Source organism: Pelodiscus sinensis, chromosome 26, assembly GCF_052426305.1.
Source record: "Pelodiscus sinensis isolate ZL-2025 chromosome 26, ASM5242630v1, whole genome shotgun sequence".
Taxonomy (NCBI): Eukaryota; Metazoa; Chordata; order Testudines; family Trionychidae; genus Pelodiscus; species Pelodiscus sinensis.
The window spans coordinates 10,034,863-10,061,255 of NC_143077.1; the positions used below are offsets into that span (position 1 = coordinate 10,034,863).

General features: G+C 47.0%; 1 protein-coding gene across 2 annotated transcripts in view; it reads right to left on the bottom strand.

Annotated features, from left to right (window-relative positions):
• GRIK3 (glutamate ionotropic receptor kainate type subunit 3) overlaps positions 1-26,393 on the bottom strand; it is a 314,080-nt gene that overhangs the window by 45,292 nt on the left and 242,395 nt on the right. For both annotated transcript variants that reach the window (XM_006134255.5, XM_075908606.2), the window contains exon 11: positions 357-580. In XM_006134255.5, the coding sequence (XP_006134317.2) occupies positions 357-580 (224 nt within the window). The remainder of the gene's footprint in view (positions 1-356; positions 581-26,393) is intronic.

Genomic DNA, 26,393 nt, shown 5'->3' on the forward strand with positions numbered 1-26,393 from the left:
GTTCAATGGAGGAGAAGTAATTGCTTTAAGGCAGCGTTTCTCAAACTGTGGGTCCTGACCCCCTGGGGGGTCGCGAGCAACTTAGAGGGAGATCGCAAACAACTTAGGGGGGGGGTCACGAGCAACTGAGAAGCTGGTTGCAGCAATGGAGAGGGGGGTCACGAGCAACTGAGAGGGGGGTCACAGTATCACAAGTTTGACAACTCCTGCATTAAGGGAAGAACAGGTTGAATTTGCAGACTGCCGGGGGTGGGATATTGAACTTGTCAAAGGGTCTGGTAGCTAGGCCAGTGGGCATTGGATGTGCAGTGATGTGCAGTGGCAGTCTAGAGCCATGGCATTGGAGTGCCCCTTACCTGGCTATGACAAACAGCACACAGCTGACCCCCAAGTAGGCGAGGAGAATGTACATCCAAATGTCAGGAGACAAGGGGTTGAGGAAGGAAAACACACTGGGATTGGTCCCGTTGGGCTTCCGGTACAGAATGCTGACCCCCAATGTCATGAAAGGCTTGGAGAAGTCTATCGCTTTCTCCCGGACGTGGGTGATGGTGAGAGGAGCAACAGCCAGATCAGCTTTCTGTGCGGCAACACAGAGGGAGAGAGAGACAGAGGGAGGGAGGGAGGGAGAGAGAGAGAGAGAAGCCATTAGAAATCCAGGCACTTCCATCCCCGTCTAAGCACCACCCTCGGTCATCCTCGGGGGAGCCTGACTGGCACTCAGGACAGGGGAGAAGCCTACTGAATGGAGGGAACAGTGGTGTTTAGTAAATTCTTTTGTAATGCTTGTTCCAACTAGGGACAGGCCTGGCCTTCCTGGATTACCCCAAAGCAGGGCCACCACGTGTGCTGTCCTCCAAACAGAAACAAAGCAGACTGGGCTCTTAGGAAGCAATTTGAGTCTCAACTGCGAAGTGTGACCTAGTGCCACAGGAATCTACTGACGCCAGCTGTGGATCGGGCCCAAGGCATGCAAAGTCAGGGAGGCATCACAACAATCCACCGGGCCCCACACCCAGCCTGCTCAGCCCCACATCCTCGGAGGGGATTTGGACAAATCGCCAGCCCTCGAAGCACTGTCAGCCAGAGGGCTCAAAGTTCATGGCGCGACCAGGTTTGCCTGGTGACAAGGGGGAAGAGACGGAAGGTTGAGGGGGGAGAGATGGAAAAAAAGTGCACAGACGTAAGCAGCAGGAGGTGATGCTCTTTCCCCTAGTCCATGGACACACAGGCCACTCTTTTATTACTACTCATTTGTACTACAGTATCACCGAGAGACTCTGGCTTAAACTGGAATGAGAGGCTCCGCCCCCAAGAGTGGGAAATATAAAGAGACACAGATCAGCAGGGAAACTGAGGCACGGCGCGCAGCAGAGATGTGCCCAAGTTGTCACAGTGGCAGAGGCAGGAAAAGAGCACAGGTAACCCCACTCCCAGCCCAGTGTCCTAGCAACCAGCCGTACAGATGCTTTCTTAGGGCCATTTGGGTCCTCGGCACATGTTGCCTAGCGAGTGGAACCTAAAGCTTGCTAGCTCCACAGCAAAACAACCCCAGGCAGGCTCCTTTCCCCAGGGAGCGTGGCCCTGTATGGTGCTGAGCAGTGTCCAATCCCACTACAGTTGCCAGGCAGAACTTGACCCAAACCAAGGGCAAAGTTAATCTTGACTCCTCAGAGCAGATCAGTGCCACGATTTTCCTTTTCCTTCATGTGTGGGCTCTGTCTAGGGTTGCCAGATACTTTCAAAAATAATACCGAACATGGCAGGAAGAAAATTGGTTGAGAAAAAAAAATGGGAACCAAGCTGCGCTTTTAAATAACCCCACGCTCCCCACTCCCACGTCAGATGCAGCAGGGGAAGAATGTCCCTACTGGCTTTCCATCTGAGAAAAACAGAAAATACCAGACATTTTACATATCCGGTATTTTCTGTTTTTTTTTAATAGGACAGAGGTGGCAAAAACCAGATTGTCTGGATGAAAACCAGACACCTGCAAACCCTAGCTCTGTCAGGAGTATGCAGCTGCTGCAGCAAGAGGAGAAATCTACCCCGGTTCACATTTTCACTCTGTGAAGCCTTGCCTGCCCTCGGTCCTGGTTCTCACACCAGTGCCCACAGAGGCCATACTGTCATCACCAGTAAGCATAATCGCCATAGCAACGGGACCTTTCTGATGTCCTCAGGGCACCTGGTCTTTCAGGGCCCAGCACTTGGCAAAGCAAACAGCTCATGGCAGAGTCAAGACACCACAACGGTGACTTCTGACTATCACAGGATGCATCTCTGAGGCAGCGTCAGCTTATTATACTTCTACTAATCTCCACTAGGCCAAGGGCCTATTGTTTCCCCACAATGATGTGTTGTGAGGCACTGCCTTCAGGCAGGGTCGAGGCTCCCATTAACATGGCGTGGGGGGAGGTACTGCTGCTCTGAAGGCCCAGTGATCCTGCACAGCGACTGTCTTCCTCCTACCTGGGGGTAGGCAGGGTAGGATCCCCTGTGAGACTGCAAAGTGAACGCGAGGGGCATCTGAAGACAGCATCGGGGGATCCACTTACAATGGATCCCTCTGAGTTTGTGGGCCTCCTAGGGCATGTCTACACAGCAGGGCTAAAGCCGAAATAAGCTACGCAACCCGAGCTATGTCAATTGCCTAGCTGAAGTCAAAATAGCGTACTTCGGCTTTTGGCACTGTCTACGCAGCAGGAAGTCTGAGCAAGAGCACTCTTCCTCCAACTTCCCTTACTCCTCGTAAAATGAGGGTTACAGGAGTCGGAATAAGACGTCCTCCGGCTTGACATTATTTTGACATTATGTCGAAATAACTGCTTGTAGTGTAGACGCTGACTATGTTATTCAGGAATCACGACAATTATTCAAAAAAAAAATCACACTGCTGTGTAGACATATCCCTAGAGAGGCTAGCTGGGCCAGAGATGCTTCCCAAGAAGGTATCTTCACCCCAAGACCAACCCTTCCAGAGCACTCCCCTTTGGTTAATGGTGACCATTTCCTTGGTCATGAGAGCAACTGGGTTGCTTCACAGTTCATAGTTCATAGACTTTAAGGTCAGAAGGGACCATTATGATCATCTAATGATCTATCCCAGTATGTCCCTCCCTGCAATCCCACGTGCTCTCCACCAGTTCTCTCTCAGGGTACGTCTATACTGCATCCCTAGATCGGACTTGGGATGCAAATGCAGTCGACCGAAGTAGTTAATGAAGCGGGGATTTAAATATCCCGCGCTTCATTAACATGATCTCACTGGCGCGCTAGTTCGAATCACAGCTGATTCGAACCAGGAAGTGCGTGCCGGGACGCGTTAGTTTGGACTAAAGCCCTTAGTCCGAACTAACATTACTCCTCATTTTTTGCAGATCCCATGCCTTGGATCATATGTTAATCATGGAGATTCTAGGGGACTTTGGCAGGCTGAAGGGGGCAGGCATTGTCATAATTATAAATATCTTTCATGGATGAAAAGAAATGCCATTGGATTGTACAGGACGTACTTTATGCATTGCACCAGGCCCTCCATAAGAATCCGGTATAAATGCATTCCTTGATAAAACCTGGATGACATTGGTATAATTCATTACCTTCAAGGGGATGACTTCATATAGACATTGGCGTAGTGGCAGGAAGAATTTTGTCCACCTTGTTTAATCATTACCATTCATAAATTTACTGCGTAGTTCATCCGTCCCAGGTGTATATATACTGTGCTTACCAGTGGGAGATATTCTGTTCCGTGGGGTTTTGACCCAGCTGTGATCTGCCCACAAATGCGTTTGCATTTTTTAATAGACTTCGTCACAGATCCAGAGCCACTGTATTGTAAAACGTCCCAGACGGGGGCTGTGACCTTGCCTTCTGCAGCAGAACACTTAACCAGAGATTTCAGCCTGCTGCAAATGTCATCTTACATAGAAGGCATATTTTTTGGCCTTCATTTCAATGTGGTTTCAAGTACAGAATGTCACAGAGGGAGGCCATCCCAGAAATTAAGTAGCAGGAAGTAATATTCTAGCAGCATGAGGTAGAGTGTTCATTTTCTTCCCCACAGTCAACTTCATGATAAAACTTCATAGGCTTTCTGTGGAAACCGCAGAGTCAAAGAAGGTATAGAGCTCTAGGATGCTGGTGAGCCTGTCTCAGTGCTGTGTGAGAATGAAGGATGGGACACTTTGCATGATGGATGTGACATTGGGGGGCTGTGTCTAGACTGGCCACTTTTTCCAGAAAAGCAGCTGCTTTTCTGGAAAAACTTGCCAGCTGTCTACACTGGCTGCTTGAATTTCCGCAAAAGCACTGACGATCTCATGTAAGATTGTCAGTGCTTTTGCGGAAATACTATGCTGCTCATGTTCGGGCAAAAGTCTTTTTCCGAAAAACTTTTGCGCAAAAGGGCCAGTGTAGACAGCAGAGATTTGTTTTCCGCAAAAAAGCCCCGATCGTGAAAATGGCGATCGGGGCTTTTTTGCGGAAAAGCGCATCTAGATTGGCTACGGACGCTTTTCCGCAAAAAGTGCTTTTGCGGAAAAGCGTCCTGCCAATCTAGACACGCTTTTCCGAAAATGCTTTTAACGGAAAACTTTTCCGTTAAAAGCATTTCCGGAGAATCATGCCAGTGTAGATATAGCCGGGGTGTTTGCATTAAGACGTGAGGAACAATAGTTCCTCTAATTTTTTCCATTCATGTGCAGAACTCATTTTGACCTGTGCACCAGGGCATGTGCACATGTGCACCACCAATAGAAACTGATGCTGCCAGGTGTGGGCTCTCTGCTAATCAGCTTGGCAGCATTTGACTCTCTCCTGGGTGCCTGTCCAAGCATACAGCTTACAGGGAATGCTGGTCATATCTCTTGCTGCACAAAGGGAAATGTAACCTAATTAATCATGTGAGAAATTAACGTTTCTGTGGATGGACAGGCTGGTTTTACTGAAAGGCAAAATCCTAGCCTTTTCTATGGATCTGTTCCGGGTACTGTGTATTATTCCCTGCACATGCATTTAGAGTTCAGGCAGGCACATTTAAAACAAATATAAACACAGGTACGCCAGCTGGCTGAGTGGCAGCTAGGGAATGGCAAATCAGTAATCAAATACAAACCAGCCCCGAAGTGTAATGCAAATGTTTGTCCAAGGCTCAAAGCAGTCCCTATTTCATTTATTTATTTATTTATTTATTTATGGTGTGATTCAACCTCCCTTTTTCCGGATATTTGTCTTGAAGCAGCAATACCAAGATGTCACACAAAAGGCTGTTCTTGCCACACCCTCAACTTGTTTTAAGCTGCAACCTTTGTGGACAAACGTACAAGAGCCAACATAAGGGGACCCCCAGAAGGCTTTCAGGCACAACTGCAGTACAAAGAATGGTAATAAACAACGAGAAGACAGATTTTCAGATGTACACAAGGGGTTCAGGAGCACAAATGGCACTGAATAATAATCCAAGGTACTCCAGCATCAGGAGGCCCTTTGGCAACCCAACCAGTATGAAGCCAGAAAAGTATTTTGGTAAATTTTGAGATGCTGAACTAAACCCTGGACCTGTTGAGATTTGTCTGTCACAAGTTCAGTTTTTTGGATTTTTTTACTCCTTTTGGTCTCAGCCTCAAAAAGAAGGTGAATTTTGAAATCTTCATCCATCCTGACTGAGGATGGAACCAGGACATTCCACCAGGCATTTATGCAAGACTTGAACTTGGGTCTTAGTAGTTCAAGGTAATCCATTGACATATCCACAACCCAGATCACAGAGGTAAATGCATCATGTGCCCGAGATACATGCTTATCCTTTCCCTAGTCTAGACTATAGAGGTTTTTATCCCATACCCATCACCCTAATATCTGAGCAATTCCACTGGCGCATCAAGCAATGTGACTCATATCGGTCACATCAAGGTGGAAGTCTAGGCACTCTGAGGTTGTACTAAGGCACGGCCATTGCCTCCTAGGGTATGTCTAGACTACATCCCTCTGTCACCAGAGGGATATAAATTAGACATACCGAAATTGCTAATGATGCGGGGATTTAAATATCCTGTGCTTCAGTAGAATAGAAATGGCCGCCGCGGCACTTTGCCAGCAAAAAGCGGCAGTCTAGACAGGGATTGGTTGACAAGGAAAGCCTTTTCTGACTGATCCCTTAAGCCTCATGCAACGAGGTTTACAGGATTGGTTGGAAAAGGCTTTCTTTGTCGACCAATCCCTGTCTAGACTGCCGCTTTTTGCTGGCAACGTGCCGTGTCAGCAAAAAGTGGTGGCCATTTTTATTCTAATGAAGCATGGGATATTTAAATCCCCGCTTCATTAGCAATTTCGGTATGTCTAATTTACATCCCTCTGGCGACAGAGGGATGTAGTCTAGACATACCCCTAGATAAATTCACGGAGGATAGGTCCATTACTGTTACTAGCCAGGATGGTCATGGATGGACGTCAGGGGGTGGATCACTTGATGGGTACCTGTTCTGTTCATTTCCTCTGGGGAACCTGGCATTGACCACTGTGGGAAGACAGGATACTGGGGTAGCTGGACCTTTGTCCTGATAGTTCTTATGTTCTTCAGATTGTTATTGGGACAATCAACAAAGTGGGAGGTATTCTGTTCTCTGAAAGTCAATTTACTTTCCTGGACCCACTTCATAGTAATTTGGAAGGGGTGACAACCGTGTTTGTCAGAGTATACAATGTACCATTTATCTGACTCTTTCATGGCAGGACAACCCTGACAGAGCTCACAAAAATCCAAAGCATTTACAACCCATTTTTACAGTCCTGTGCAAAACCTGCTACAACCCCAGATGCCCTATAGCCCAGGTTCCATAGGCACACATGGTCACGTTTTTCCTCCTCCTTAACACTGTTTCTTAATGCAGTCTGTTATTGGCCTGGATTTTTGCTTATTTCCCCTTCCAGATTGGGTACGACAGTCTCTGTGTGCATCCTGAAAAGCACTTATGCACAGCTTTGCTGGCCAGTTTTAAAAGACACTCCAGCAACGAACAAGTGCTTGGCAACAAGAAATTCACCCAGCAAGTTGAAGCCCTGTAGGTGGAAACTGCAAAAACGTTAGCTGTCCCGGATGACTAATTAATAGCATTTCAAAGGGGTGCCAGACACCATAACCCCTGAGGCATCTAAGTCATGTGGAAACTGAGAACACACACAGCTGTAAAAGCCACTAGTGGGAAACACCGCTGTCCTGAGAAGGGAACATTTTCTACTCTACCTGGCTGTGCTTTTTCTCCCTGTGCATCGGCTATAACAGACCACCCTGGGCAGCATTCAGTATAAAGTCTTACAAATGCAATCATGAATCAACAGATGGCTTAATTTATAGGTATGTAATCTAGTCTCTGACTTGACTTCTGTCTTGTTCAATGTCACCCACTGTAGGGGCTTAACACAGACCTAAAATATCCATCTTTTATTTTTTGAACACCATTTGCTTTTAGAAATGATGAAACCATATTAACTATTGCCAACAACTTTCCTAAAGATGCTATGACTCACCAGCACTTGAAATTTTGAAGTTAATTAGGATGTCTAGCTTCACTAGACTTTGTGGGCTAAAGGAGACATCACAATGGCGGGAGGGAATGAAATTCTGGGGTCTGTGTTATCAGGAGTTCACAATAATAATCCCTTCTGGTCTTAAAAAAATGTAGGAAAATGTCCCTCTAGATGGGGGTTCCCTCATGATCCTCTAAAAGAGTCATATTGAAATAATCAGATGCTTTAAACCACAGATGAGCTAGAGCTTCTGAACAAAATAGTTGTCAGAATTTTTTAACATGGGGGAAACGATGTATTTTCCCCTAACCTAGTTATGAGTAATGGTCAAAATTCCAAAAATGTCTGCCCGAAGCCAACCACCAGCATGGAAATGCTAGCAGGTAATGCTAGAAAAGGTAATACAGGACTGAACTTTGACATCCCTTCTTATCAGTGCAGATTTTTCAGAAGGTGGTGCTTAATGAAGGATTTGCTGACTTTAAGTTTCTAAGGCAAAAACTAGCAGGGGCAAAGTTTGGCATGTTCTGACTTTGCAAACCAGAAAATCACTTAGGAGCCTCAGAATGCTTCCTCCACTCACCCCTAGAATTTTACATTGCTGAATAGTAAAAAGACTTTTGATCATAGCCACAGAATTATTGCAAGTGCCAGCTGCACAAAAGGTCCTGACTAAGCAAAATCACATAAATGCAGGCTCACGGCTCATCGGGGACTTATGCAGCTGCTTAAAGCACTGGTGAGCAACCTGAGGCCAGCATGCAGCCCATTGGGGTTATATGTGTGGCCCGCGAGACATTTTGTGTACCATTGCCCATATTGTGGGGTTGCCAGATTCTGCTGGTTTCTATCTGCATAGTTTTTTTTCCCTACTGACCTTACTAAAGTGACACGCACGTAAAGCCAGGGCACGTAAAGTGAGCTGCATGCTGACTGCACACAGCATTGATGGAGCCGCATGCTCCCTCTGCATCCAGTCAAAGCACTGCTCTGGTGCAGCTGGCACACCCTACAAATTCAAGGCATGCCAGTGCTCTTAGCAAAACTACTCTGTCCCGGGAGACCGTCTTGCTTACAACAATTTTGCAAGCCACTGAGATGGAGGAGGGACACCCATGCGGCCCACCCACTAGCCTAGGCTGCCCATTGCTGGCTTAAAGTTAAGCAGATCCTGAAGAGCCTTGCTGAATCTGAGCCAAAAAAACAGAATTTTGTCCAGCAAACTGAATGCCAAGAAGAAGAAAAAAAGAAACTTCCCTATCAATCTTTAAAGGGGTCTGAGTCTCCCCCTGCTTATATGGATTTTACCCCACAGTAGCCTCAGTGGAGTCAATCCTGGTTTATACCAGTGTAAACGGATGGACAACCAGACTCTAAGCTAAGACATATGATTCCTATTAAAAATCTCTGTCCTATTAGATTTTCATCTGTACAAGAGACTGAGTTCTGGCTGGCCACAACAGCTCCCAAACAGCCACTGTCCCCTTGCAAGGGTCAGCCCAGCCAATGCTCATTAGTCCAAAGCTGATGCCTGTAGCAGCCAATCAGAGCTTGCCTGGCACATATGGGCACCAAGATACATAGAGCCCCTCCGTGCTTATTCAGCCAACCTGAGCTAGCTGTTTGCATAAACTAATGATGTGTGCATTGCTTGAGAGGGGGGTAAATAACGCATGTTTTATTTAATGCATTAATTGTTCTTCGGGGACCTGACTGCCCATGCAGGAGAGCGCAGCCCTCGGCCCTTCCTACAAAGGACACATAAAACACCACTGCTAAAATGCTCCTCTTCTCCCACTGCTCTGACCCGGGCACTCCCTGTGCTTGGCTACATCACCAGCTTCTTCTCTTCTGCCACAGCAAGGGTGAGTTTTATGCCTTCTCTATCTGCACCCTGCCTACAACTTGGAGCTAGCTTCTTCTCCCACGCCCTTGTTGCCTGTGCTGCCCAAAGCCTCCCTTTGTGGCCTCCTTCCACACCAGTCTGTTGCTCCTGCTTCCTCCAGGCTGTCCTAGAGGCTCCCGGGCACGCGGTGCATGAGCGGCCCCCGCCCCGGGCGTGTGGTGCATGCGTGGTGCCCCAGGCCCTGGGTGCACGGCGCATGTGTGGTGTCGCCCTGGGTGTGCGGCGCATGGACGGCTCCACCCCCGCGAATCGGGCCCCGCACTTCCTAAAGCCAGCCCTGACTACCACTAATTTGAAATAGCTATTTCCAAATTAGCATTATTACCTGAGGAAAGCAGGACAGCTTTCAAAATAAGCGACCCGTTATTTTGAAGTAACAGGCTTGGTCATGTAGATGCTCCACTTATTTTGTCCTAAAGGGGGGTTATTTTGAAATAAAGCCCTAGTGTAGACCAGGGCTACCTGCACCTACACTCCTCCCTGTCCACGAGATGCAACCCTGGTCTTGGGAACCCACCCCTGGGGCAAGTGAGGAGTTCTGTCTCTCCCTCTTCGGACTGAGCTCACAGGAGGCCCATTGTGAACAGGACTAAGACTACTAGCTCCGTAGTCACAGAGGACACCAAAGAACAGAGATGCCATGACGGGCTGGAGCCAGAAAGGTTCGAACGCCTCCCCTGGTCCTCAGTACTCCACTCCTCCTCCCGCCCAGCGGGGAGCCCTCTGCGACTGACTGCTCGTTCTGTCTGTTTAATCCCTCAGCATGAGAGCAGATGTTTGAATAACAACCAGGTTTTGACCCAAGCGGCCCTGACCGCTTCCCACTCCCTGACATCATGTGAGTCTCTGACCCCTCTGGCTCTGGATGGCTGCTCTTACAGCTTCATTTAGACACCGGGTTTGGTCAGTGAACTTATTTTACATCTGTGGTGAAACAAACACGGCCAGGCAGGAACTCTGCGGCATGCAGTACATGGGAGACGAGTGTCATCACATCCTAGTAGGCTACTGCTTCTTGCTCCCTGCTTCTCTCTCCTTTAGGGATAGGTCCTATTCTGCAGCATGTTTTAAATATTTTTAGGTCAGTCCAGCCCAGGGGACCCACCAGAAACAAGGCCCCATGGTGCTAGGTCAGGGGTGGGCAATCATTTTTGATGGGAGGGGCATTCCAAGGATTTGGTAAGTGGTCAAAGGCTGTGTCGAAGGGCGTGGCCCCCTCAAGCGGGGTCCCCCCCCCCGCTAAAATACCCCTGCAGGTCTCTCTATCGGGGTCTGCGCGGCCCAATGGCCAGCGTCTGGTCTCAGACACGTCTCCATTGTCCAGGTCAATACTTGCTGGGGACTCGATCTCTGAGGTGCTCCGTTATTGGGGCCTGGTCCTGGCAGTGCTCCCCTATTGGGGCAAATACAGCCCTGAGGCCTAGTCCTTATCAGGCTCCCCTCTTGGGGAACATATGGCCCTGTGGCCTCGTCCATGGGAGGCTCCCCTCCTGGGGTAAATGGCTGGGGTTGGAGTGGCCGTGGTGTTGGTTCAGGCTTTGTGGGCTCCTCTGACTCTGAAGCTGGCTCTTCAGGTTCTTCCCCTTCAGCAGCAAGCCCACAGTGAGCTGTCTCAGGGCCTTTTATAGTGCTGCTCACCAGGGAGCATGCCCAGCAAGGCCAGGTGGGAGGGGCGCTCTCAGCCAGCTGGGCCCCGCCCACAAGCTTACCTACAGTGCAGGGGCCGGAGCGCCCCGTCACAGGCTGCCTTACCTGGGTGGCTCCCAGCCAGCAGCCCAGCAGGTTCTTGAACCAGGATCCCGGCTTTCCACACACAGCAGCTGCAGGGGCTATATTTGCGTCTCTGAATTCAACACTGTGAGTCTGCAGGATGGGGGGGGGGGGGAAGGGCACTTCACATGCCGCCTGTCCTGCAAACAGGCAGCTGCTATTGGTTGAAAATAGGCCAGTGGGAACTAATGGGGGCAGGGGCCATGTGAGAAGCCTCTCTCTCAGCATTCAGACACGCACACGTGGCCTGCGGCCAACTTTTCTGAGTGCCAAGTGGAGCAGAGCAGGCAGGGAGACGGCTGAGGCTTCCACAGGCTGCATCTAGTCTGCGAGTCAGATTTTGCCCAGTCCTGTGCTAGGGGCTGTGCACAGTTATAAGAAAGAAACTGTTTCTCCCCTGGGAAGTTTACCAGTAAGCTAGGCTACACACATAAGGGAACTGGAGCCTCAGAGAGGGAAAGAGCTTTGCATAAAGTCCCACAGCATCATGGTGGTAACAACAGGACTACAAGCTAGGTCTCCAGGCCCTTGCCCCATCCACAAGTCCACGCTGCCTTTCCATTGCGCTCACTGAATTTAAAAATACGAATCCACCTGATTAATGATGCTCCAGCACACACAAAAGGCAGAAACGCAGTCAGCCGGCAGGAGGCACAGTGTTTCCTCTTATTTTAAGCCTTCTTCCTAATGCTGAATCCCTGCAGTGCCGAAATAAATAAGAAATACACCTCGGGACCAAACAAATGGGTTCTTTCCATTCCTGAGGCGATGGCTTCCGAATGAATTCCCAGCTAACAGGCACTTGAAATAAACAGCCCCCTGGCACCCAGTGCAAAAGCATTAATCAGAACGTGGCCACGTGGTCATAATATGTAATTTCACCAGAATTTACTGTCAATAAATGTCTATTTATGGTGAAAGTGTTAAATCAACTGTCATAAATTGTCCCTGCGGACAGATATTATGTCTCCTCTACACTTACCGGTCAGCAGGAATTTCCATTAGAAACCCTATTATTTTTTCATGCTATTCTATTTCCCACATGAAATTTCACACCAAGTGGAAATTTGGCACTTTGTTTCAGCACAAGAGACGTTTTATGTGTGTGTGTGTGTGTGTGCACGCGCACGCGTGCGAAAAATTTCATTTTTCTGCTGCTTTTATGTCCTAACAATGCCATGCCCCTGCACACTAGCAACAAGAGATTTCAAGTTGCTGCTGTCAGAAAGCTTGAATTTTTACATGAGATATTATGGCTTTCTAATCCATAATGTAGGCTTCATTGCGTTTGGTGGTGTATGTGGGGGAAGGGGGGGGAGGAGGGCAGGAGAGAAAGCGAGCAAGCAGAGGAGGTGGATTTGACGGCCCTATGGTTCTCTGTTTATCCACAGAACCATGGCGCTGAAACATTCACCCCTGCACCATCAGTGCACCCCAAACCATCCCAAAATGAGTATCGCTCAATAGTCCACTCCCCATGGGACAATCCTTTCATGGCTTCTCTGCTGCAGCAACCAACCATGGGATGCCATGAGTAGCAATTGTAGTGGTGCTTTGATGTGCTGAAAGTCATGTCAGCTTGGAACCAGTCTCTGTACCACCAAACTCCTTTCCCACAGAATATGATTTTTGCTGGTAGGCAGGATGAAGATCACAGCCAGACCAACAAGACAGGATGTACAGTTTGCATCTTACACTAGTAGGCAACTGCTGTTGAGTTTCCTACTTGTGCTTCAAGCCAGGTGAGAACCAAACCAGTTTTACAAGGAGTTTTGGACTATGGCTTTAGCGCCCATAGCCCACCCTGTCTGGATCAGGAAGGAGGGGGTGCCAGGCGGATTTCACAACATTCCAAAAGAAGCAATAAGAGACCATCAAGTAAACAGCCAGAGCTCTGTCATACTCTGTAGGTTGCACTCTGTAGGTTGCAACTGGAGAAATGATATAGTGTGTTCTATATAGCCTAGACAGACCTATAATTATAAGACTCTAGCAGGGCTTGCACACATGCCTTCATGACAAGCTTACTGCAGCAAGGGTCCTAGTCCCCTCATGGTCTATAGCTGCAGCCCTAGATGAGCTAATTTCCTCAGTTCTGGTCCTTCCTCTTCCAGCTGGATTTATTCTACCTCCTGTGCTTGGTATCTGGGCACCTTCCACGAGTGCATTAAGCAACATGACTAACATCTCTCTTCTACTTGGCAAGATTTCCCAGTACATCTGGGAGCTCAGCCAGGCCTTGATGCTCCCATGTGCTCTTCCCCAAAACCACACCAGCTGAACCCTGTCTCTCTGCCTCAGCGATGTCTCAGGCTATGTCTACACTACGAGTTTTTGTGGCAGAAATATGCTAATGAGGGACTCATTAGCAGGGCTTGACAAACTATGTAATCTACTCGCCCATGGAGAGTAGATTACAACCCGGAAGATCGGGGTTCGGGTGATCTGCACATGCGCAGATCATCGGACAGTGTGGCTGACGAGTGGGGCTCGCCGCAGCTCGGCGAGCCCTGCTCATTAGCATAAGTCACAATCTCATTTGCATATTTTCTGCCGATCCGTTTTTTTCACTAGGGGTTTTTGCGCAAAAACAAGCAGCGTGGACGCTTCCTTTTTACGCAAAACCCCCTTTTTGTGCAAGATTCTTATGCCTCAAAAAAGTAGGTATACCGATCTTGTGCAAAAAGGAGTTTTTGAGCAAAAAGAAAACATCCACACTGCTTGTTATTGCGCAAAAACCCCTAGTGAAAAAACAGATCAGCAGAAAATATGCAAATGAGATTGTGGTTTATGCTAACAAGTCCCTCATTAGCATATTTTCTGCTGTAAAAAACTCATAGTGTAGATGTAGCCTAAGGCAACAGCATCGCCCATCCATCTCAGGCCTTTCCGACACTCAACAATCCCTGTAACATTGCAGCTGCATGTCTCTGGAAGGGGGCGATTCATCCTTTACAGAGGGGCCAGGCAGACGCTTTAAAATCCCGTGTCAGCCTTGCCAGGCTTAGCATCACAGATGTCCTACTGAAGTTGAGCGCCCCAGTTAGGGGTCGCACTGGCACATCAGCCCAAGACCAATGCATCCCATGTCTTCTACATTATCCTGAGTGTTTAGTATTTCAGAGGAGCCTATGGTCCCACCTGCCTCATACTTCATCCTTGATGTGCCTGCTTCACTAATGAGGAGGACGTCAGAGATTAAGTTGGGCCCTTTCAAGCCCAGGTCTCATAAGCCTTCACCTGACTAGCTTTCCATGAGCACGGTCTCCTAACCTCACAGCCCCGCTCCCCTACATGAAATGAGTGCCAATCCACTGCTGTTCCTTCTGCGCAAGGTTTGCGGATGCTTCTCTGCCGAGACAGGCCCCATCTGGTTGCACTCAAACAGTTTTCCCGTTTAATGTTTTACATAAGCACTTCTATAAAACGTAACGACCCGCGGCTACACTAAATCATGGCTTTAGGTGGGGTTTGGGTAATACTGACAAATCACTCCAAGACAAACACCTGTCAACCGCTTGAAGGGAGGATCCATGGAACCGCTGGTGCTGCAGCCAAAGCATCCCAGCTACCAGCAACTCTGCATCCCTTCTGTAGGTTTGTCCAACGCCTCTTCCCTTGGGCCTAAGGGCTTAATGTAAGGCCCCTCCCCCAAGCAATGGGACTATTCAGTAGAAATCTCAGGCAACAGAAACGGCTCTGAGATTTCAAAATGATTCAATGGGGTATTTCCCCTTCGCTTTGGGGCCATCCCTTGTCTGTTATGCAGTGTGGCCGCCTCTACGATGCAGAAACCCAGAGCTGCTGTGTGCCAGGAGTGGGGGTGTTAAGGCTGGTTTTCAGTCAGAGGGGCGCTTAGCGTCAGTATTGCACAGACACAAACTGGGTCACGGCAGCCACACAGACACTTTGGCTCTTAAGCATGGGAGCTAGTGAATCAGCCTGACATGTTTGCACCCTAGACAGTAACACTCAGGCTGTGTCCAGACTCAGGGTTTTTTTCGAAAAAAGTAGCCTTTTTTCGAAAAAACTTCACCTGCGTCTAGACTGCAGCCACGTTCTTTCGAAATTAAATCGAAAGAATGCGGCTTTTCTTTCGACGGTGGTAAACCTAATTCCACGAGGAAGAACGCCTTCTTTCGAAAGTGCTCTTTCGAAAGAAGGCGTTCTTGAAAGCAAACAGGCTTTTTAGAAAGAGAGCATCCAGACTCACTGGGTGCTTTCTTTCGAAAAAGCGGCTTGCTTTTTCGAAATTCCGCGTGCAGTCTAGACGCTCTCTTTCGAAAGAGCCTCTTTCGAAAGTATCTTTCGAAAGAGCCTCTTTCGAAAGAGGCTTGCAGTCTAGACATAGCCCCAGATCTCACCTGGAGAATTAATGCTGTGAAAGAAACAGCCAAGAGCCAGCACATTCCACGTAGTGCCTGCCACGCTCTGTTCTTTATTCAGCCTAGAGCAGGGGTTTTCAAAGTCTGGGTCACAGCTCGTAAGGGTAAGCCACTGGCTGGGCGCAAGGGGCTTTGTTTGACCTGAGGTGTTTCCCACAGCACCCACTGTCCCTGTGGCTGCTCAGGTAAACAAAGCATCTTGCAGCCTGCCAGAGGCTTATCCTTACAAGCCATAACTCAGATTCGGAAAACCCCAGGCCTAGAGGGTCAAGTCTGCATCATTAAGGGAAAGTGGCCTCTTCTCTCCATGTTTCCTGCCTCTTAACCATCTCCAGCACCCTCCCATCATCACTCCAATGGGATGATGCTATTAATTATGGTGTCATTCTGTTTTATAGGGTCTGTTCCAGGAGGTCCCTGAAGTGAAATCAATATGAAAGACACTTCAGTGAGTTGGCAAATTAGCATTTCTGAGCATTGCCTTTTTGTTTTGGGTGGGGGTATCAAAGGCTCGTAGTTACAATATTCCAAAGTGTTGTGCTACTTTCTGCCCATTGTGGAGCAGATTAATGAGCTGATGGCTGAAATAAATTATGAATGATTATGATCTTATTCATATAAGCATTGCAGCAGGTTTAATTGACTCTATCTGTATTAGTTAATCAAGGTTAACAAGTTCTCCCAATATAATCCCCTATTATTAGCATTTATTTGTATTACCACAGTGCCTCAGAGCCTTGGTCAGGCAGGGCCCTCTTGCCCTGCAGCTATCATACTTTCCAAGATTATGATAAAGTCATTGGTGGAAAAACCACATTAGCATTGCCTAATATGAACCAAAAGTAAATTGTGTCTAGAGCAGAGTTCAAAATCATAGTGTATAAAGTGATGTGCAATATTTTACTCATTACTCTTGCAAAAGAAGTGCAGTGTGGGAACACGTAGGTTGATGTTCCAATCATTCAGGAATACTGGAAGATCCTATAATATTTAACAAAGCAGGTTTCTATCAAACATGGGTAATGAGATGGTATTTACGGAATACTAAGTCTCAGTGGTCTTGGTTCTTCCCTGTCCCCACACAATCTGGCTGTGTTCCAGTGAATTCCCCTTTCCTGCCCTGCAGCACATCGAAGTCTCCTTTCATTTGGAGGGGTTTGCTAATGCAGAGCTCCAGACACAGAGAGGGAAAACACAGGGAAATGTGGGGCAAAGGAAAAAATCTGAGTGGACCAGGATGTCTACACCACAGAGTTTTTTCAGAAAAACAGCCATTTTTCTGGAAAAACTTCAATTATGTTCACACTGCAATCGCATTCTTTCAAAAGAAAATCAAAAGAACAGAGGGGTTTTTCTGGCATTGATCAACCTCTTTCTATGAGGAAGAAGCCTTTTTCCGAAAAAGCTTTTTCAGGAAAACTCATGTGTGGATGCGAAAGAGGTAGTTCTTTCGCAAGAAGAGGAAAGAGGAAAAAGCACAGGTGATGGCCACTCCGTCCATAGTAATCACAGCTTACATGCGAGATAGCGTCCATTCAGTGTGGATGCTATCTTTCAAAAAAGCAGATTGCTTTTTCGGTATGCTTTGGCAGTGTGGACGCTCTCTTTCATAAGAAGTTTTTTCAGAAGATCTCTTCCGGAAAAGCTTCTTCCGAAAGAAGCCTGCAGTCTAGACATAGCCTCCTTCACATTCCAGAAAACAGAAAAGTAGTTTCTGATAGTCTATTCCATATCCATCGATTCTAAAGCCAGAAGGGACCATTGCAATCACCTCGTCTGACCTCCTGCCTAGACCAGGCCAGAGACTTTCCCTGAATTAGAGCAGATCTTTTAGAAAAACATTCAATCTTGATTTTAAAATGTCCAATGATGGCAAACTTACCAGCACCCTTGGGCTGTGTCTAGGCTATACCTCTCTGTTGACAGAGAGATATAGATCAGACACGTTGAAATTGCTAATGAAGCAGGGATTTACATGTCCTGTGCTTCATTAGCATAAACATGGCTGCCACTTTTTTTCAAAACGGAGCTTTTTTGAAAAAAAACCACGGCAGTCTAGATGCGGATCTGTCGAAAATAAACCCTTTTCGACCGGTCCTGTAAACCTCATTTTTTGAGGAATACAGGATCTGTCGAAAAAAGGGTTTCTTTTCGACAGATCTGCGTCTAGACTGCCGTGGTTTTTTTCCGAAAAAGCTCCGTTTCGAATAAAAGTGGCAGCCATGTTTATGCTAATGAAGCACAGGATATTTAAATCCCTGCTTCATTAGCAATTTCGACACACTTGATTTGCATCCCTCTGTCGAAAAAGGGATGCAGTCTAGACGTAGCCTTAGAGCTGTCCCAATGATTCATCACCCTCCTTGTTAAAAATGTCTGCCTTGTTTCCAGTCTGAATTTACCTATCTTCAGCTTCTAGCTCTTGGACCTTGTTACGCTTTGGCTGGGACGTCTCAAAATGGCTCCATTCCTAGACTGAGTGTATCCGCCCCTCACCCGCAACCACTGTGCACAGAGTTCTCTGTAATGTTCCTAGCCGGGAGGATAGGTACAGGAGCAGAAATAAGGCCCCTTGCATTGTCAGGAATGTCGTTCTCCAAGGATGTAAAATTAGAGGTGACTAGTTGCCGCTCAGTGACTTTTGCCACAGCATGGATTTGGCTTTCTTGAGAGGCTCAGCCCTTGAGAAGTATTTAGGACCTCAGTGGAACTGAGGGGAAGGTCTGACCCATTACAGTCATTTTCCCTTTTAATCGAGAACTCAGAATTGTTTGGGTATGGAGGTCCAAAAGCAATATTGAGTTTCTACTGGGTTACCAAAGCACGTAATTTTACCCACTCTGCACTCACTCAACATGGGCTAGCTTTTCAATCTAACCTTGGACTGATCAAAAATGAAAAAGTCACTACAACCCTCTAATGTTCCCTCTATTTTTTCCAGCCACATGCAGAATAAAGTTTGTTACATGCACTGAAATATGAGTGGATGTGCACCACCAGTAGAAACACATGCTGCCAGCTATGGGCACTGTGGGCACTCTGTTAATCAGTAGGGCAGCATTTGAATCTCTCCTGGGTGGCTGACCAAGTGCTCAGCTTACAGGGAACATGGGCCCTGTAGTATCTTACAGAACAAGGATATGGTGTGGTTCCGCTGAGCAATGGCCTATCTTCTCTTGGCCAGTTCTGTCTTCAACTGTCTCCATCCTGCTTACCAGTAAGGGATGTTCTGACTTTGTCAGAACCCCCAAAGTGCTCTGTGCAAACAATCATTGTCCCCTAACACGTCTGTAACACTGTGTGCCTAGACAAAAGTGCTCCACCTGTTTACAAGTGTGTTGCCAACCAAGTAAGCAGACTATGAATTTCCAAGGCTAAATGTATACCCTGATGTAGTCTAGTGTCAATATAGAGAGACTCTCATGGTTCAACTAATTCTCCCACTACTGCTGTCCCTTGCAAACCTCCCAGAATACACAGTATCTTGGAGCTACACTGCAAATTGTGAGCTACGTATAGTAGGCACTGAAACCCAAACCACTTAGTATAGGGCTAGTGTAAATGCAAGGCAAATGTGCAATGGGTCTTAAACCAATTCAGCATGGTTCAGCTGCTGGCTTTCAGTATGATTCAATTCTCCAGTGTAGACAAAGTCTTTCAGAACAGTTACTAGAAGGATCCTGCTAAGAAGACCAAGAACACTTCTGGCCTTACTGAGTGCTCATGGTCTGTGCCTTGCCTTGCCATTCTGAATCTGAATGGCTGATGTGTGTCAACACCTGCTGTAAAAGGCCCAGGTCCATTCTCTGCAATGCACAGGTTGGAATGGAGCCGGGTGGGAAGTAGACAACAGCTCTTGCAAACAGAATACAGTGATCTTCCTGGAAAGTGCTGCATAGAACAAACTCTGCTAATCATAGGATCATAGAGCTGGAAGAGACCTCAGGAGGTCATCAAGTCCAGCCCCCTGCCCATGGCAGGACCAATCCCAACTAAACCAACCCAGCCAGGGCTTTGTCAAGCCAAGACTTAAAAGACTCCAGGGATGGATATTCCACCATCTCCCTAGGGAACCCATTCCAGTACTTCACCACCCTCCTAGTAAAATAGTTTTTCCTAATATCCAACCTAGACCTCCCCCGCTGCAACTTGAGACGATTACTCCTTGTTGTGCCATCCGTCACTACTATAAACAGCCTTTCTCCATCCTCTTTGGAACCTCCCTGGAGCAAGGGTTGGTAATGTACCATACACTCCACGTACAGGATGTTGGAAAAAAGATGTCACAGATGTGTCAATGGGATACCACATGTTGAAGCAACCTGGAATGGTAAATGGAACTCCTGCAGCCTGACTATGTCTACACTGCGGAGCTATTTCGGGATACTGGAAGTATCCAAAATAGCTATTCTGCATCTTTAAAGCCACCCGTTATTTCAAAATAGATTTCAAAATAATGGTGCGCTAGTCCAGCATCCCTGTAACCTTCGTTCCACGTTTTGGAATAGCTCTTTATTTCAAGATAAGGATGCAGTGTAGACGCATCCTGATTACAGTTACACTAGCATGACACCACTAATGTCAAGGGATTCTCTCTGGATTTACTCCAGCGTAAGTGAGAGCAGAACCTCTCGCTGTGTGCTTCAAGTCGCTATGTGCACATGTGAATATGAAGCAGAACCTATATTGAACTTGGAAAGCAAACAACACTTACTTTTGTTGTGAAATACAGTGTTAGTAAACTGCCTGTCCCAAGGGCAACATTCCTCCCTCCTCCCAGTTGCTTTTTATGGTAGGTTTATAAATAGATAGGCACGCTCACAGATAATACATTGTTCCAATTCTGACCCTGTTACCCCATCTCTTGGAGCCTCGCAGATGGAAAACTATTTTCAGATTGTTTCTGTGAATAGTTTTTCCAAGTGATCACTAGAATTTTGTCTGGGAAAGGCTGAAAACAATTTGTCAGGCCATTTTTTAGTTATGGATGTTTTCAAGTGACACTTAATTCTGTATCTACATATGCTACATATTGAAATTATGTCTCATTATCCAATTCTCCTGCCCAACAGCCTGTCCTTCTACAGCAATGGATGTAACATAAAAAAATAAAGCCTCAGAACACCTGCTCAGCCGTGTGCGTTGCATTCCAAAGACTGAGGTACCAGACAGTTCCATTAGAGCATCATGCAGAACATGCAAAGAAGAAAAAGCTGCAGAGCTAAACATCTTGGGTTAGCAGGCACAGACTAAAGTAATTGCACAAAAGCACCAGAAGCAGGACATGGTTAAACAGCCAATACCATGTCACGTCTCCTCTCTCTTTTTTTTATTTAAAGATTTAAGTCTCATCTTTCCAGCTGAAACAAAATAGGATTTTAGTTTCTCTAGCAAAATGAGGGCTCTGTAACGTAAGACCATACATCATATGGAGGCTATTGTCACCTACTAAAACACCAGCCATATAGGAAGTGACCATAACCAATAAGGTTCATATTTTGTTCTCTGTAGGCTTCCTGGGGAACACAAATACAAAGGCTAGATTTGAATCCAAGAGTTTGCAAACTCATACGTTAGCTTATTTTCTGCTAAGCAGTGAGGACAGGTTCTCTATGGCACCTATCTTGGCATGCCCCTGTTCTACTTTTCACCTCTCCAGTGCTTTCCATCTTGGTACTTGAAGCACTTCACAAATATTAAGCCTCGTATCACCTGCGCCAAGCAGGTAACTGTTGCCATTTCATAGATGGGGGAATTGCACATTGTTTGTGCTTCACACAGTCACCCAAGGAGTTTGGGGCAGGTCTAAGAGCAGACCCCAGGTCTCCTGACTCCCAGTTCTGTAATTAACAACAAGGCAATAGCTCAGTGGTTCTCAAACCTTTTGGCCTTCGGCCCACCCCGTTCAATGCAGACCATCAGCCAATCATCCATGATGTCAAAATGGGTGCAGGAGAGAGAGGGGAAGGGAGGGAGTCTGGTCAGGAGGTAGAGTGCAGGAACCAGGCTGAGGGTGGGGGTGTATGACTATAAGGTAGGGTGCAGGAGTGGGATATAGGCAGTGCATTAGTGGGTAAGTTGCGGAATCTGGGCATGAGGGGGATGGGGGTCACTTACCTGACTCCACACCTCCCATTGGCCATGAGTCTAGCCAATGGGAGCAGTGGGGAAAGCCTCCAGGTTTTTCTGTGCTGGCTTTCCCCAGTCAGAGGGATGGGGAGCAGCAGTGTGCAGAGCCAGTTCCTGCCTCCACGAGCCGGATCCAGCCCACAAGGCTCCCCTGCCCCTGCAGTGCTGGCACTTTAACTTTGGAGGGGGGGGGCGGAGAACTAGTGCAGGCTCCCCACTGCTGGAGGGGGGATGACAAACTCTGAATCCATAGCCCACCTACAAGGGAACTATTGCAATAGCTTGCAACGAGGAGTAACGGTAGTCCAAATTAGGGGCTTTAGTTTGAACTACCTAGCCCGTGCCGCATGTAGCCATGGGCAGGGAGTCCGAACTACCGGGCATTTAAAAATGGTGGCACCCGGGAACATGCAAATGAAGCCCGGAATATTTAAATCCCAGGCTTCATTTGCAAGTTCGAATGACTACATTAGCCACCCTAGTCCGAACTAAGGTGGCTAGTGTAGACATACCCTCAAAGTGATGTTGCTTAGGCAATGGTTTCATATGGGTGCCAGCAACTTCAGGGGCAGCCAGGGAGTCTGAATCACTTGAAATGGATACAAAATAACTTTGATACCAAAACCAGGGCTGCTTGTCTTGCTACCTGGCCTGTGTAAACAGACAGGATTCTTTGGCATCTCCTAGAGACCCGATTCTGGGAATAAGAGCATCACAAAAAAGTGAGATTTTCTCCCCTCTCCAAATGGTATGGGAAGCAACGTGTCTAATTGGCAAGTCGAGTCACCTCTGGCCATGAGCTCAGACAATTTGCCTTTCTGGCTGCTTTGGGAGCAAAGCTGCCACTGGAAATTCACTAGTGTTTAATGGGCTCTTTTAAATGGCAGTGGAATTGAGAACACAGCTGCTCTGGTTGGTGACGTGGGTTCCTCCCCTCCCCTTGCTGTGCGTCAGATGGTTTTAGACAATAAAGCCGAATTTATAAATAAATTAAATTGTCCCCTGCACACCTGCTCTCCTCCTCTGAAGGGTCACTCCACACAGCATGAGAGCAGATCATTAGAAGCAGGTAATGCTGCCGGGACTCAAGGCTAGAGAGGGGACTGATCATTCCCAACTGCCTGTTTGCTAGATGTATCTGTGAGACTGTCCAGGATTTATCTGCAGCAGGCATTTGGCAGCTCTCACACCGAGTTGCACTTATTCACCCCCCAGTGAAATTACTGTACGTTACTCCAAGGAGTAAAGCTTGCAGGATTCTGGACCCTTTGCTTTCCTTCCCTGTGTATGTCCCCTCAGATCCAAGGGCAGCACAAACATAATCACGTTAAATATTACAAAGCATCTTTCACTTCAAAGTATCCTCGATAACTGTGTTTCTCAGGGTACAGCAGGTACAAAACCCTCTCTACTAACGTTTGAGGCTACGCATGAGAATGAAATGCTCTATGGGGAGTCTATTGGGAATGCTAAGGGTGGGGTGGTAATTAGCTAGAAAAAGAGATGAAAGTCCTGTCTGGGGGAATATAAAGTCTATACAAACACATACTGCTCTAGCTACCTATCAGACAGGTGATTCCCCCCCACCGCCGCCTCTCCCCGCATGCCTTATGAGAAATTGGTTTCTGAATATGAATATGTATAACTCAGAGATGCTCCATGCTACGCAGGTCATGGAACATATCAATTTTACACTTACAAACTGCTGGATCTGTGGACCCTATTTTTGTGCACGTATCATTCTTGTATGTGAGGATGGAAATATTTAGTGTGGATCTGTTTATAGTTCTAAATGTGCTAATGCGGGTATGACTGGTGCCAAGGAGACCTAATGGCTTGCTGATCAACTCAGTGACCTGTAAACAGCCTTGTTTGTCCTTGTTTGTAAACTAGTCAAATGGTGGTTGGTCCTAGAAAGCCATGGGACCATACCACTTGGTAATGGAATCTCTTTTGAACCTGGTAATTTTACACGGAGATGAGAGATGTAGAACAGAGGATTCCCGCCCCGCGGGAAAGTCTATTTAAGCAATGGGGAGCAATCAGCTTTTGAAACTGCTTGGCCCACCCTAAGAGGATAAAAAAGAACCTGGAAGAAAGTTGTAGACCCAAGTCAGAGTAAAAGATCAACTCTGATTTGAAGGTTATACTGGAAATAAGAATAGCCATTTAGGGGAAGAATTTGCATATAACAAGTTTGTTTATGTATTAGAATTACCCATGCATTTTCTATTTATTTTCATTTACTAACTTCCTTTGATCTGTCTATTTTCACTTACAACCACGTAAATCCTACTTTTGTACTTAATAAGAACTCTCTTGTTTATTATCAAGCCCAGTGCAAATAATTGTTACCAGGGGGAAGCAACCACTGTGCATCTCTCTCTTTCATTGATAAAGGGAGCTAATTTATAAGCTTTATGTACAAATTTTACATGGGGTAAGATAGATTTATTTAGGGGTTTGGTCCCATTTGTGGGTTGGTTTCCAGGGTGCTGAGCACTTAGAACTCCTCCCAGAGCTGAAGTGGCTCAGTGTCTGTGCTGCTCTGTGAGGAGAAAGGGGGGAACTAACCCCAACACTATGCCTTGTCTGGGGGAGACCATAGGATCTGGCCCAACAGGACAGGGTGTTGGGAAGCCCCAGAAAACAAGTGGGGGTCAATGTCATGATCAGAACACTGGGGGGACAACCCCAAGGGGACTTCTATGATGACACCCTGTCACAACGTATTTATCCCAATGTTATTTGTACCCCCATAGCACCTAGGAACTCCAGCCAGAGACCAGGAAAAACCCCATTGTGCTCCACACTGTGCAAACTCAGAATGTACCCACTGGTCCAAATCCAACCCCTAGTGCAGGTACTGAAAGGTTTTTATTTTCTCCCTTCTCATTATCTGGGCTCCTGGCCTGTGGCTGAAGCATTCCTTGAAAAAGGCTGCTGGTGGGGAACTCCCACTCTGGAGTCCCGGAGATCAAAAAAAGAAAGCCTGCTCCTGTGAGAATGCAGCTCCACAAGGTCCAGAAATGCAGCAGGACTGATGCCAAACTGATTGTTTCATTATGGGTCAGATTTTCAGGAGCTCCACTGATTGGACTTATCTGCTCCGCACAGTTGAGTTGCAAGCAGAACTCTCTCCTCCCCATGAGACAAGAGCCCATGCCTCATTGAGAACCTTGATATCCACAGAGACCCAGGGTACTGTCCCACTAGTGCAGACCCTGGCCTGGTGCATTGCAAGCAAACAACTATGAGGAAAATCCCTCCTGCCACTCAGGTTGCCTCAGACAGGGAAGTAGCTGTAGTGACTATGTGACGGCATGCTCTGGTGGATGGAGCATTGGATTGGGTTCTAATTCCGCCACTGATGTACCGTGTGCCCGTTAGCAAAGTCTTGGTTCCTCCATTTCCCTATCTGTAAACTAGGGATAGTGGCCATTGGGGTGATTTGCAGAAATGGTGTCCTGAATGCTCATCAAGCAGCTCGAAATCATTGGATTAAGTTGCTAGAGAATCATAGAGTCATAGGACTGGAAGGGATCTCGAGAGGTCATTGAGTCCAGTCTCCTGCCCTCATGGCAGGACCAAATGCTGTCTAGACTATCCCTGATAGACATTTATCTAATCTGCTCTTAAATATGTCCAGAGATGAAGATTCCACAACCTCTCTGGGCAATTTATTCCAGTGTTTAACCACCCTGACAGTTAGGAAGTTTTCCCTAATGTCCAACCTAAACCTCCCTTGCTGCAGTTTAAGCCCATTGCTTCTTGTTCTATCCTCAGAGGCCAAGATGAACAAGTTTTCTCCCTCCTCCTTATGACACCCTTTTAGATACTTGAAAACTGCTATCATGTCCCCCCTCAGTCTTCTCTTTTCTAAACTAAACAAACCCAATTCTTTCAGCCTTCCCTCATAGGTCATGTTCTCTAGACCTTTAATCATTCTTGATGAAGTGGGTCTTTGCCCACGAAAGCTTATGCTCCTACACTTCAGTTAGTCTATAAGGTGCCACAGGACTCCTCGCCGCTTTTGCAGATTCAGACTAACACGGCTACCCCTCTGATACTTAATCATTCTTGTTGCTCTTCTCTGGACCCTCTCCAATTTCTCCACATCTTCTTGAAATGTGGTGCCCAGAACTGAACACAATACTCCAACTGAGGCCTAACCAGCGCAGAGTAGAGCAGAAGAATGACTTCTCGTGTCTTGCTCACAACACACCTGTTAGTGCATCCCAGAATCATGTTTGCTTTTTTTGCAACAGCATCACACTGTTGACTCATATTTAACTTGTGGTCCACTATAACCCTTAGATCCCTTTCTGCCGTACTCCTTCCTAGACAGTCACTTCCCATTCTGTATGTGTGAAACTGATTGTTCCTTCCTAAGTGGAGCACTTTGCATTTGTCCTTATTAAACTTCATCCTGTTTACCTCAGACCATTTCTCCAATTTGTCCAGATCATTTTGAATTATCACCCTGTCCTCCAAAGTAGTTGCAACCCCTCCCAGCTCATCTGCAAACTTAATAAGCGTACTTTCTGTGCCGATATCTAAATCGTTGATGAAGATATTGAAGAGAGCTGGTCCCAAAACAGACCCCTGCTGAACTCCACTTGTTATATCTTTCCAGCAGGATTAAGAACCATTAATAACCCTCTGAGTACGGT